The sequence below is a fragment of the Palaemon carinicauda genome, chromosome 6 (genome assembly GCF_036898095.1).
Source record: "Palaemon carinicauda isolate YSFRI2023 chromosome 6, ASM3689809v2, whole genome shotgun sequence".
NCBI classification, from domain to species: domain Eukaryota; kingdom Metazoa; phylum Arthropoda; class Malacostraca; order Decapoda; family Palaemonidae; genus Palaemon; species Palaemon carinicauda.
In genome coordinates, this window is record NC_090730.1 from 100,330,230 (window position 1) to 100,345,229 (window position 15,000).

Consider the following 15,000-nt stretch of genomic DNA (forward strand, 5'->3'; position numbering starts at 1 on the left):
ATGGGAATGGCTTCAGGCCAACGAGTGGAGCGGTCGATAACGGTAAACAAGTAACGATGTCCTTGTGATGTGGGTAGGGGGCCTACAACCTCGATGTGAATGTGCGCGAAACGACGCTGTGGTTGAGGAAAGGTGCCCACTCCGGAATCCGTGTGTCGATGTACTTTGGAAGTTTAGCAAGAAGTAAAGGCGAGGACCCAATCCTTAGCATCCTTAGAAATGCCGTGCCAAATGAACTTTGCCTTCAGCAGCTGTGCAGTAGAACGGCACGAGGGATCTGAAAGGCCGTGAATGAAATCAAACACCTGCCGTCGCATGGGAGCAGGAATCGAAGGTCACGGTCTACCAGTACTGACGTCACAGAGGATGGCGGTGTTGAAGTCTTCGAGGGGGAAGTCTTCCCAACGGAGGGACGTGCAGGATGTCTTACATGCTTGATACTCTGGATCCTGTCATTGGGCTTCAGCCAAAGTGTTGTAATCCAATCCCAGTTGAACGGCAGCCAACGTATTTCTTGACAGGGCATCGGCAACGGGATTCATTTTCCCAGGGACGTACTGAAGGGTGCAATTGTATTCAGCCACGGCAGAGAGATATCAGCATTGCCGGGCGGACCAGGCATCAGACTGTCGAGTAAAGGCATGCACCAGAGGCATGTGGTCTGTGTGAATGACGAAGGGCGTACCTTCTAAGAAATGGCGAAAGTGACAGACAGCCAAGTGCACCGCCAGCAATTCTCGATCGAAAGTAGAATAACCCGATTCTGCCTTGGACAGTTTTCTACTGAAGAAGGCCAATGGGCGGGGCAAGCCGTTAACCATCTGCCTCGAGTACTGCACCAATAGCGACGTCGCTGGCATCAGTGGAGAGAAGGAGAGGGGCATGTGGGATAGGAAAAGTGAGAGTTGCAGCAGTTGATAGGGCCTTCTTTGCATTGCAGAAGGTTGCTTCTTGAAGAGGACCCCACTTCAGGTCCTATGGCTTGCCCTTAAGGTAGGCATAGAGGGGAGCAAGAGTGGCGGCAATGACTGGCAGAAAACAGTGATAATAGTTGATCATGCCCAAGAATTCTTGCAGAGCTTTGACGGTCCAGGGCACAGTGAAGTTCCGAACGGCTGCTACCTTCTCAGGGAGTGGGTGGACTCCTTCAGGAGTGATGCGGTGCCCTAAAAATGACACTTCGTTGGCACCAAAGGTACACTTGTCGTACCGGACTACAAGGTCGTTTTGTTGCAGGCGGTCGAGCACGATGCTCAGGTGACGGAGGTGTTCCTCTTTTGAGAAGGAGAACACAAGTATGTCATCCACATAACATACACAGAAAGGGAGGTCCCCTAAGATGCCATCCATGAGACGTTGAAACGTGGCCCCAGCATTACGAAGGCCAAAACAGGAGTAATTGAAGGTGTATGTACCAAACGGAGTGGTGATGGCAGTCTTGGGGATGTCTTCTGGGTTCATAGTCACCTGATGATACCCCTTCAGGAGGACGAGCGTAGAGAAAACCTTTGCTTTGTGCAGGTAGGAGGTCATGTTGGCAATGTTTGGGAGGGGGTAGTGATCCGGTTCTGTTTGTATGTTCAGGCGCCTGTAATCCCTGCATGAATGGAGGGAGCCGTCTTTCTTCAAAACGATGTGTAAGGGTGACGACCATGGGCTGGAGGCCTTTTGGCAAAGGCCCATATCCTCCATTTCGGCAAACGTCGGTTTGGCGGCTGCCAATAGTTCCGGTGACAGACGTCTGAATTTTGCGAAGACTGGGAGTCCCGTCGTCTTGATATGGTGATAAATACCGTGCTTGGCAGGAACCGTGTGCGTTTGGCAAAGTTCTGGACGGAAAACATCCGGGTATGACGTGAGGAGGTGGGCGTAGGCATTCGTGGGTGCGCTAATGTGGAGAGCGAGGTAAGAGGGGGCGGGTTGAAGAGGTGTCGACAAGTACGAGTCTGCGTTGACCAATCGTCGGTGGGCGACATCGACCAGAAGGTGGAAATGAGAGAGGAAATCCACACCGAGGATTAGCAATGTGACGTCAGCAACGAGAAACTTCCAATTGAATTTACCGTTTTCGAACGATAATGTGAGGTTCTCGTAACTGTAGGTGGGTATCGCATATCCGTTGGCAGCTACTAAGCGGACGTCGGCATATGTAGACAGACTACTTCGTGTCTTAAGAGTTTCCTTGGCAAAAGAGAATGACAAGCACCCGTGTCTACCAAAATTGCACGCCCATTCCTACATCATGTAAAAAGAAAAGATTAGAAACATGGTAGGCCACCGCCACGAGCGATGGCCTACTTACACGTTTTTTGGCCACTGATAATCCTTGGCATATTTCTTCGCAGTTGCCCCGAATCTGAAGTGGTAGTAGCAATACTGCGGCGGATGGGAGGTAGTAATTGGCCGTAGAAGTCGTTTGTTGGGGCGCGAGCAATTGGTGGGTGGTGGGCGGATTTGTCGCTGCTTCGGCACGTCACGGTGTAGGTGTGTATGTCCTACGGCATTCACGTCAGCTTCGGTTGACGTTGAATAGGCATCCTCTTCGTCAGGGGTGGAGACGTTGATGGAGGTCTTGAAGTGGCTGTCCATAAGGGCGTCGGCTTTGGTCATCAAGTCCTTTACGGGTAAACTATCGACATTGGGTATGGCAGCGCGTATAGGTCCGGGTAAATGGCATTTCCAAAGGGCACGAAGTAGGTTCACCTCACGAGGAGAAGTGTCTGCGGCAGGTTGAAGGCGAGCGATACTGGTCATTTTCCTGAGGGCAAGCGAAGCCCTTTGGTCCCCCACCGGTTGTTGCGAGAACTGAAAAAGCTCTGCTACACAGGCGGCTGACGACGGCGAGTACTGCTGCAGAAGGTATGTTTTGAGGGCGTCATACGCTATTGGGGTGTCTCCTTGTTCACAAAACCAGTCGGATATTTCCGGGTAGGTGTCCTCGGGTATTGCCGCAAAAACATAATCTGCTTTGGTGGTTGAGCAAGTCACGCCCTTGATGCGAAACTGGAATTCTGCGCGCTGAAACCAAGCAAACGCCTCTCCGCTGGAGAACGGTGAAAGTTTCAATGGGGCAGCCGCAATGCCAACTTCTGTAGAGTCCGTCATAGTACCAACGATGGAGGGGCGAGGGGAGTGGGGGTGGAAGGCGGTGGGAGCGAGTTGACTTCCGTGGTCACCTATGTGAGGGGCCGAGAGAAGGTTGTGAACTGAAAGGCAGTGTGAAAGCAACCGAGTTAATTTATTATAGAACACTCTCCTTTATATACAAAACCTCAAGGCAACAGGAAATTACATGTTCGAGAAACAGACAATGTTACATAGGAGAAACGCAGACATGTTTATCCTAGTTCTTTTTAGCGCGAGGGAGGAGCGAAGATACAAACATAATATATACAAAATGAATTATGTACGATCGTGTGACACACGGTTCGTACATGGTTCCCCCCCTAAAAATGACATACTGTACATGTTAAATTGGGCGCCCTGATCTAGAGAGGCGAACTGTAGGCGGGTCATCTAGCACAATATAAGCAGGTTTTAGACGATCAATGGAGACCCAGTCTTCTTTGCCACGAATGTTTAGTAGGAATGCTTTCGGACTGCGGCGGATCACAAGGAAAGGGCCCGTGTAAGGGGGCCTTAGCGGTGGCTTGCTAGTGTCATTGCGAAGGAAGACGTGCGTTGCAGAGTGCAAGTCTGTTGGTATGTGATGCTTCGCTGTGGGCTTGTGAATCTGGCGGCATGGAGTAAATTTTCCCACGACGTGACGTATGCGCTGGAGATTGTCGGAGGATGTTGTAGAAGGAAAAAATTCGGCAGGGATGACAACGGGTCGCCATACACCATTTCAGCTGCCGAGACGACGAGGTCGTCTTTAGGAGTGGTCCTTAGTACCAGGAGGACCCAGGGAAGCTGAGTAAACCAGTTGGAATCCTTGCAGCGGGACATCAAAGCTGCTTTGAAGGTGCGATGAAAACGTTCAACCATTCCATTGGCAGCAGGGTTGTAGGCCGTTGTCTGATGTAGGGTGATGGACAGGAGATTTGCTAGTGATGTCCACAATTGAGAGGTGATAGTGGTTCCCCTGTCGGAAGTAATATGCTCAGGGATACCAAATCTTGCAATCCATCCAGAGAGTAATGCAGATGTACATGAGGCGGACGTTGCAGTTTCCATGGGAATGGCCGCAGGCCAACGAGTGGAGCGGTCGATGACGGTAAAAAAGTAATGATGTCCTTGTGATGTGGGTAGGGAGCCTACAACGTCGATGTGAATGTGCGCGAAACGACGCTGAGGTTGAGGAAAGGTGCCCACTCCGGAATCCGTGTGTCGATGTACTTTGGAAGTTTGGCAAGAAGTAAAGGCGTGGACCCAATCCTTAGCATCCTTAGAAATGCCGTGCCAAATGAACTTTGCCTTCAGTAGCTGTGCAGTAGAACAGCACGAGGGATGTGGAAGGCCGTGAATGAAATCAAACACCTGCCGTGGCATGGGAGCAGGAATCGAAGGTCACGGTCTACCAGTACTGACGTCACAGAGGAGGGCGGTGTTGAAGTCTTTGAGGGGGAAGTCTTCCCAACGGAGGGACGTGCAGGATGTCTTACATGCTTGATACTCTGGATCCTGTCGTTGGGCTTCAGCCAGGGTGTTGTAATCCAATCCCAGTTGAACGGCAGCCAACGTGTTTCTTGACAGGGCATTGGCAACGGGATTCATTTTCCCAGGGACGTATTAATGGGTGCAATTGTATTCAGCCACGGCGAAGATATATCGGCATTGCCGGGCGGACCAGGCATCAGACTGTCGAGTAAAGACATGCACCAGAGGCATGTGGTCTGTGTGAATGACGAAGGGCGTACCTTTTAAGAAGTGACGAAAGTGATGGACAGCCAAGTGCACTGCCAGCAATTCTTGATCGAAAGTAGAATAACCCGATTCTGCCTTGGACAGTTTTCTGCTGAAGAAGGCCAATGGGCGGGGCAAGCCGTTAACCACCTGCTCGAGTACTGCACCAATAGCGACGTCGCTGGCATCGGTGGAGAGAAGGAGAGGGGCATATGGGATAGGAAAAGTGAGAGTTGCAGCAGTTGATAGGGCCTTCTTTGCATTGCAGAAGGTTGCTTCTTGAAGGGGCCCCACTCCAGGTCCTTTGGCTTGCCCTTAAGGGAGGCGTAGAGGGGAGCAAGAGTGGGTGCAATGGCTGGCAGAAAACGGTGATAATAGTTGATCATGCCCAAGAATTCCTGCAGAGCTTTGACGGTCAAGGGCACAGGGAAATTCCGAACGGCTGCTATCTTCTTAGGGAGTGGGTGGACTCCTTCAGGAGTGATGCGGTGCCCTAAAAACGACACTTCGTTGGCGCCAAAGGTACACTTGTCGTACCGGACTACAAGGACGTTTTGTTGTAGGTGGTCGAGCACGATTCTCAGGTGACGGAGGTGTTCCTCTTTTGAGGAGGAGAACACAAGAATGTCGTCCACATAACATACACAGAAAGGGAGGTCCCCTAAGATGCCATCCATGAGACGTTGAAACGTGGCCCCAGCATTACGAAGGCCAAAACAGGAGTAATTGAAGGTGTATGTACCAAACTGAGTGGTGATGGCAGTCTTGGGGATGTCTTCTGGGTTCATAGGCACCTGATGATACCCCTTCAGGAAGTCGAGCGTAGAGAAAACCTTTGCTTTGTGCAGGTAAGAGGTCACGTTGGCAATGTTTGGGAGGGGGTAGTGATCCGGTTCTGTTTGTATGTATAGGCGCCTGTAATCCTCACACGGACGGAGGGAGCCGCCTTTCTTCAGAACGATGTGTAAGGGTGACAACCATGGGCTGCAGGCCTTTTGGCAAAGGCCCATTTCCTCCATTTTGGCGAACGTCTGTTTGGCGGCTGCCAATCGTTCCGGTGCCAGACGTCTGAATTTTGCAAAGACTGGGGGTCCCGTCGTCTTGATATGGTGGTAAATACCGTGCTTGGCAGGAACCGTGGGCATTTGGCAAAGTTCTGGACGGAAAACATCCGGGTATGACGTGAGGAGGAGGGCGTAGGCATACGTGGGTGCGCTAATGTGGAGAGCGAGGTTAGAGGGGGCGGGTTGAAGAGGTGTCGACAAGTACGAGTCTGCGTTGACCAATCGTCGGTGGGCGACATCGACCAGAAGGTGGAAATGAGAGAAGAAATCCACACCGAGGATTAGCAATGTGACGTCAGCAACGAGAAACTTCCAATTGAATTTACCGTTTCCGAACGATAATGTGAGGTTCTCGTAACCGTAGGTGGGTATCGCATATCCGTTGGCAGCTACCAAGCGAACGTCGGCAGATGTAGACAGACTACGTCGTATCCTAAGAGTTTCCTTGGCAAAAGAGAATGACAAGCACCCGTGTCTACCAAAAATCGCACGCCCGTTCCTACATCATGTAAAAAGAAAAGATTAGAAACATGGTAGGCCACCGCCACGAGCGATGGCCTACTTACACGTTTTTTGGCCTCTGATAATCCTTGGCACATTTCTTCGCAGTTGCCCCAAATCTGAAGTGGTAGTAGCAATACTGCGCCGGATGGGAGGTAGTAAGTGGCCGTAGAAGTCGTTTGTTGGGGCGCAAGCAATTGATGGGTGGTGGGCGGCTTTGTCGCTGCTTCAGCACGTCACGGTGTAGGTGTGTATGTCCTACGGCATTCACGTCAGCTTCGGTTGACGTTGAATAGGCATCCTCCTCATCAGGGGTGGAGGCGTTGATGGAGGTCTTGAAGTGGCTGTCCATAAGGGCGTCGGCTTTGGTCATCAAGTCCTTTATGGGTAAACTATCGACATTGGGTATGGCAGCGCGTATAGGTCCGGGTAAACGGCATATCCAAAGGGCACGAAGTAGGTTCACCTCACGAGGAGAAGTGTCTGCGGCAGGTTGAAGGCGAGTGATACTGGTCATTTTCCTGAGGGCAAGCGAAGCCCTTTGGTCCCCCACCGGTTGTTGCGAGAACTGAAAAAGCTCTGCTACACAGGCGGCTGACGACGGCGAGTACTGCTGCAGAAGGTATGTTTTGAGGGCGTCATACGCTATTGGGGTGTCTCCTTGTTCACAAAACCAGTCGGATATTTCCGGGTAGGTGTCCTCGGGTATTGCCGCAAAAACATAATCTGCTTTGGTGGTTGAGCGAGTCACGCCCTTGATGCGAAACTGGAATTCTGCGCGCTGAAACCAAGCAAACGCCTCTCCGCTGGCGAACGGTGAAAGTTTCAATGGGGCAGCCGCATCGCCAACTTCTGTAGAGTCCGTCATAGTACCAACAATGGAGGGGCGAGGGGGTGGGGGTGGAAGGCGGTGGGAGCGAGTTGACTTCCGGCGTCACCTATGTGAGGGGCAGAGAGAAGGTTGTGAACTGAAAGGCAGTGTGAAAGCAACCGAGTTAATTTATTATAGAACACTCTCTTTTATATATAAAAACCTCAAGGAAACAGGAAATTACATGTTCGAGAAACAGACAATGTTACATAGGAGAAACGCCCACATGTTTATTCTGGTTCTTTTTAGCGCGAGGGAAGAGCGAAGATAAAAGCATAATATATACAAAATGAATTATGTACTATCGTGTGACACACGGTTGGTGCAAAAGAAAGTTTGTAGATGTGGACTGGCGTGGAAAGACCATATCCAGACAAAAGTAGAAGGACATATCTAAGACCTTTGTTCTGTAGTAGACTAGCAGTTGCTACTGTTGCTGTTGCTGATGATATATATATGTATATATATATATATATATATATATATATATATATATATATATATATATATATATATATATATATATATATATATATATATATATATACATATATATATATATATATATATATATATATATATATATATACACATACATATATATTTATATATATATATATATATATATATATATATATTTTTGTATGTATATATATATATATATATATATATATATATATATATATATATATATATATATATATATATATATATATATATATCATAGACTCCTTTAAGGAAGGACTGGAACGTCCCCTGCTCGGGGTTTTTAACTTGAGTCTGGACTAAAATGACTTCTAGAAGGGCTAGAAACACGTTCTCTGGATCAGAATGGGGGTTTTTGAGGATGGTGAGCTCAATAGTAACATTTTCAACACCACCTGAGGTCATCTTCAAGGTCTAAAGGTCATTTATCAAGGTCAAATTTGTGAATTTTGGTCATTTTTGCTCGTTATTTGTGTGTAACTCATAAATGGTGAGAGATAGCTGATTATATTATGAGGCAAGTCTGCAGAGCTGTCCGAATTTAATATATATTGTCATATATCGTCCTTCAAGAAAGGACTGGAACGTCCCCTGATCGGGGTTTTTAACTTGAGTCTGAAGGATTAACTTGAGTCCTGAACTAAAATGACTTCTAAGAAGGGCTAGAAACACGTTCTCTAAGTCAAAATGGGGGTTTTTGAGGACTGTGAGTTCAATAGTGACATTTTCAACACCACCTGGGGTCATTTTTATCATCTTCAAGGTCAAAAGGTCATATTTCAAGGTCAAAATAGTGAATTTTGGTCATTTTTACTCGTTTTTGTGTGTAACTCATAGATGGTGAGGGATGGCTGATTATAATAAGAGGCAAGTCTGTAGTTCTGTCCAAATTTAATATATATTGTCAAATACTCTATTACTCAAACATTCCAAACAAGCCCTAAAACAATGAAACACTAAAATAAGAAATAAAGAACGGTATTTCTCATCACAACAAAACTCAAAGACATTAATATTTGATTAGATGAACATCGCTAGATGGAGAGCTTTTCTTGCCTCCTGAGGCATCTCACAGCCTTTTCTTTGTCACTTACATTGAGAACCTGAGCTTTCAATAGAATGTTGGTTTAAAGTCATACATGCTGCATTATTAGTAGCTAAAGGTGCATCTACAATATTGCATCTATGTACTGAAGACTTTCCTGGCTTGTGTACTCATAGGTGTTTACCTGTTCAGTTATGGATCTAATCTGGGACCATTTTGAGAGCAAGCTGTTCTTTTGCAAAGGAAAAAGTCGTTTAGGCACCTCAATGCCATCTTTCTCAACTCTATTCAAGAATGGGAGTCCAAAAGGTGAGTTGACTTGTTGTAGATGAAAGAACTGCTTGACAGTTTGTCCAGTAGCGTCAGTTCTTGATAGGTAGAGATCTTTCTGGTCTTTTATGACGTTAAAACTAGGAAAATAGGAGCTAATTTTAGCGCGAAATTGGTCGAAATATCGGATTTTGTCTGCAGCCTCAGCAGCTGCATGCACCTTTTTAGCTCTTGATTGTGATGTAGAAGATGATGTTGGGCGTGGGGCTGAGGTAACCTGCTTCAAAGCTGATTTTGATATTCCAGGAAATATTGATGGAGGTTGTTTGGGTCGCTTGCCATCCTCAACTGACACCCATTCACAATTGAAATGTGTCTCACAAATATATATCTCCTTCAAGCGTCTCAAGCTTTCTTTCTCATTCAGCATTGCCAGTATCCATCGCTCCCTCTCATCAGTATCTTTTGGGAAGGATATGACTTTTACATAAGGTGTCCCATCATTGTTCCCTTTACAACCAAAGCAGCTACAGTGACGTGGCATATTGTGAGATCACCAGCTGGACCGTTTCTATAACAAAAACAGAAACAAAACACATTAGTCAGTGAGATTTGAACAGAAAATGGGATTTGCATAGAAAACGAGATAAAAACAGAAAAAGGTGTGGGAGCAAAATGATCTTAAAATTTGAAAATACATAACATATGTCAATTTTTAAAAAAAATCAGGCATGAAGTCTCTCAGACTCAAGTTAAAAACCCCGAGGTCCTGACGTTCCAGTCCTTCCTTAAAGGAGTCTATGATATATATATATATATATATATATATATATATATATATATATATATATATATATATATATATATATATATATATATATATATACATACATACATACATATATATATATATATATATATATATATATATATATATATATATATATATATATTCAAATAAGCCATATGTATTTTTGATACATTAATGTCTGGATTCTCTTAAGACCTTGGGATCAAAGCCCCAGGCGAAACCACACAAAGACAAGAGCTTGTGCCCGGCCAGGAATCGAACCCTGGTCCGGCAAGCTTGTATAGACAGTGACAAAACCACTTGGCCACAAAGAAAGATAAAAGTCAATGACAATTCTTCTGTACTTTTACCTGTCGAATTCAGGTGTTTTGTACTTAAGATTAAAATCAACCCACCTTCACCATCGTAGCTAATTGGTAGTTTGTTACTTGGCATTCGATTCAAGGATAAATTTTCCACAATTAGACGTGTTTTTTTCGTATTCAAATAAGCCATATATATTTTTGATACATTAATTTCTGGATTCTCTTAACGACCTCGGGATCAGAGCCCCAGGTAAAATCACACAAAGACAAGAGCTTGTGCCCGGCCAGGAATCGAACCCTGGTCCGGCAACCTTGTATAGACAGTGACAAAACCACTTGGCCACAAAGAAAGATAAAAGTCAATGACAATTCTTCTGTACTTATACCTGTCGAATTCAGGTGTTTTGTACTTAGGATTAAAATCAACCCACCTTCACCATCGCAGCTAATTGGTAGTTTGTTACTTGGCATTCGATTCAATGATAAATTTTGCAGATTTAGACATATTTTTTCATATTCAAATAAGTCATATATATTTTTGATACATCAATGTCTGGATTCTCTTAACGACCTCGGGATCAGATCCCCAGGCGAAATCACACAAAGACAAGAGCTTGTGCCCGGCCGGGAATCGAACCCTGGTCCGGCAAGCTTGTATAGACAGTGACTACCACTTGGCCACGAAGAAATATAAAAGTCGATGACAATTCTTCTGTACTTATACCTGTCGAATTCAGGTGTTTTGTACTTAGAATTGAAATCAACCCACCTTCATCATCGTAGCTAATTGGTAGTTTGTTACTCGGCATTCAATTTAATGATAAATTTTGTACATTTAGACGTGTTTTTTCATATTCAAATAAGTCATATATATTTCTGATACATTAATGTCTGGATTCTCTTAACAACCTCGGGATCAGAGCCCCAGGCGAAATCACACAAAGACAAGAGCTTGTGCCCGGCCGGGAATCGAACCCTGGTCCGGCAAGCTTGTATAGACAGTGACTATCACTTGGCCACGAATAAAGATAAAAGTCAACGACAATTCTTCTGTACTTGTACCTGAGGTCGTTAAGAGAATCCAGATATTAATGTATCAAAAATATATATGGCTTATTTGAATATGAAAAAACACGTCTAAATGTGCAAAATTTATTATTAAATCGAATGCCAAGTAACAGACTACCTGAATTCGACAGGTATAAGTATAAGTGCTAATTTATTTCCTAGCCTTATCTATTCGAGATACACCAGCCAAACTCTTCAGGCACTTCATCTCGAACGTATTCAATTTCTGTTTCTGCATCACTTTAATTCCCCACAACTCTGATCCATACATCACTGTTGGTATAATCTCTTTTTTTTGTACAAAACTGTCTTTACATTTATCCCTAACCCTTTATTCTCTAACACTCATCACTGCCCTCAACACTTTACATCCTCCATTCACTCTCTGACGTACATCGGCCTCCACACCACCGTTTGTAGCAACAACATACCCCAAGTACTTAAACTGATCTACTTCCTCAAATAACTCTCTATTCAACATGCCATTCAATCTAGCACCACCTTCTCTTCTTGTGCATCTCATTAACTCTTAATTTCCATCTCTTACACACCCTTCCAAAATCCACCACTAATCGACCTAGATTCTCCTCCGAGTCTGTAACTAATGTAGTATTATCCACAAACAACAACTGACTCGCTTTCCACTTCATGGAATCTAGTATATTCTATGGGCATGCATATTTTGTAAAGTAAATTTACCGTCATTCTACAAGAGAAGACATTAATTCTTTAGCTCACCTGTTTTAAGATAGTGATGCTATTTAATCTTCATTGTTTTGAATTGCATTAGTTGTTAAATTCTTATCTTAAGATTCCTGAAGCAACAAAGTGGTCTCTCGCAAGTTTGTGTAAACTTAGAACTGTTGCAGTTGTGCCATCAACATGGGGAAAAAAAGTAGGTTATCCTTTGATGAAAATAAGCAAGTTCTTTTTTGATGAACCTTCTTTGAAGGTTTTCATCACAATATTGTTAGATAGCTTCAAAAGGTCTGCTGCTAAATCATTATCCTAATCTGATGATGAACATAAAGTATCTTTTTCAATATTCCAGAAATTCTGAGGCTACTATACCCATTCTAATCAGATATTGCATAGAGGAAGTGTTGAAGCTTACAATCTTTTGCTATAACAAATGATTGTAAGCTTCAACACTCTCTCTAAGAATAATCTGATTAGAATGATTATGGTAGTCTCTGAATTTCTGAATTATTAATAAAGATACTGTAAGTTAAGTATCAGATTAACATTCTGATATTACCTAAATATGACGAAGAAAAATTGGTTAATGACATACAAAATGAGACTTCAAATTTTTTGTTAACTTACCATAGTTCAAATGTAAAACTTGCATCACTATTTACATAGTAGATCACCTCTTCCCGAGTCCTTGCCAGAAACAAAGATACAGTCCTGCATCACCTACACCATTGCCTACAAAAGCAAAGTCATGTACTAGTGCCCAATTCACCTGATATAGTGTAATTTGCCAGAAAAGCTGAATATTAATTATTCAAGCTACTAACAATAGTTTTCTCCTTCCAACATGAGGTCATTGGCACCCTTAAAAATGTGTGTAACTTGTGCCATTGATGCTAGAATGCCAGTATCTGTTACTGAGCAGTATGTTGATGTGAAAGTAAGGATAGAAAAATCTTACCCTGGGATGATATTGTCTTTTGTTTATTTACTATTGTTTTTTTTATATATTTCATTTTAATTAACAGAAGAGTATTGTTCTTATTTCAAAAATTATAATTTGTTTATAGATACTTAAAAACCAAACAGTAATATATTCTTATATTGAATAGACCCATAATTTTGGAATTTTACACCACTGATTTCTGAGAGTTCCAATAATTTTCAATATTTTCAATCAGCCGATTCAAGTTATCATATGATTTCATAAGCATTTAATTTTTTCTCATGAATACTTTTCTAAATGAATAGACGGACCATCTGAAGCTGAGGTTCGAGACGGAGGGAAGAATGGAAGTGGGGCTGAAAATCACCAAGAGAAAGAAGAAAAGAATAATCATCAAGAACTAGCAGAGCCAACTGTGTTATACCAATTGCTACCAATCATTCTTGGCTTGGGTGGAGGTCTGTTGATCGTATCTTCTATATTGTTATTATTTCTTCTGATCAGAAGTCGAAGGCAAAGGCCCCGGTGTCCTCCACCTGCACCTACTTCTCTTGGTCATGTACCTAGGGGGATCCTAAAATCACCAATCATTTCTCCAAAACACATATGCAAACCCACCCCTGCGGACGGAGAGCTTCAGGTGTGTATTTCATTTGGATATTATTATTTCAATAACTTCTCTATGCGGGAAAATTTAGAAGTATATACAAAGGATCTGGAATTGATAACTATTTCATATAGAAGCGTTTTAAAAAACTTGCAACTACTATTTTTTTGTGATTTTTTCTAAAAAAGTGTTAAAGGCTGTTATGACTACAAACTAATTTTAGTTCTGGTTAGCCAATAAAACATTCTTCCCAGTTGCTGAAAAATCATTTTCTGAAAGTAATGCTCATAAAAAAACAACAACAACAGATCAAGGCAGATAATAGACATTCTGACTAAATATTAAGCAAAATTAGTCGTACTAATTGACTCTGAATTTATGACATAGACCTGGAGTGCACCTTTAGTAGAGCATAAACCTTTGCTGGCTGTGTTTGGAGAACATAAGAGGGTGAATATCCTTGGAGATTTGAATCCATGGGCCTATGACAGAAAAGCTTAATGTGTATGGTGGTAGGTTTGACATGAGAATAGAAAGTGGATTGTGGAAATATGTTCGGAAAGCGACCTGATACAGTACACTTTTTCATAGAATATTGATAAGTATAATTAGGAAGGAGAAATGGCGATAAAAGATGTTTACTAGATACTGTGTTAGTACAGGGTACATGGAAGAGCAAAGTAGTATAGTGAACTATGACAAAAACGGTGTTCAGAGGTATGGCGTATCCTTATTTGGAGAAAGTAAAATTTTAGTTAGTTATAAGTTAAGGAGGAAAATGTAAGAAACATATGTGAATATTATATTAGTAACTCAGTAAGCTAAGTAGGAATGGGAAGAGTACATGAAGAGAAAATTGATTGATAGTGGGCAGTGAAAAGCAGGTAGATAGAGGAAACAAAAACAGTTAGTGGTAAGATTAGGAAATAAAATGTTCAATAAGAAAAAATGTGCCCAGTTTCATACTTGAGATAGTGTGTGGAGAATGGATAAGTGAAAGAAAAAAAGTGCACATAAATAGAAAGATGGGAAAAAGAAGATGTTACCTTCAGAGTGTACAAAGTTAATGAGAACACAATTGTTATTAAACAATCTATCTCATAATAATAGACATTAGTAGATATATGATGCCAGAGATTACAACAACTATGGGTTGATTGAATGAGTGTTTTGACACTATACTGAAGATGGACGATAGTGGAGAGGTAGGCCAGCATGATTTAAGACATACAATTGTTAGTGGCAGTAAGTGTGATTCTGGAAGTTACTCGATGGAGTTATAAGAAATGCTTTTAAAAGATGAAAAATAGGATAATGGAGTTATATAATTGAGGGAATGGCCTAGATTTCAGTCAAATTCTTGATTTCATTGTCAACAGGTTGAAAGCGAGAGTGATGCTGATCCTGATGTCATTCCCCTTCACGAATCTTTCTACGGTGCACAGGGTGAGGTTTCAACCCCCGCTACGCTCTTGCCTCCTGACA

At 43.0% G+C, this 15,000-nt stretch overlaps 1 protein-coding gene across 1 annotated transcript in view; it reads left to right on the top strand.

Moving 5' to 3' along the window:
* LOC137642607 (protein turtle-like) overlaps window positions 1-15,000 on the top strand; it is a 478,977-nt gene that overhangs the window by 458,632 nt on the left and 5,345 nt on the right. The window contains exons 13-14 of the mRNA XM_068375309.1: window positions 13,214-13,548; window positions 14,895-15,000. The exon at window positions 14,895-15,000 is cut by the window's right edge and continues 41 nt beyond it. Coding sequence (XP_068231410.1) covers window positions 13,214-13,548; window positions 14,895-15,000 — 441 coding nt within the window. The remainder of the gene's footprint in view (window positions 1-13,213; window positions 13,549-14,894) is intronic.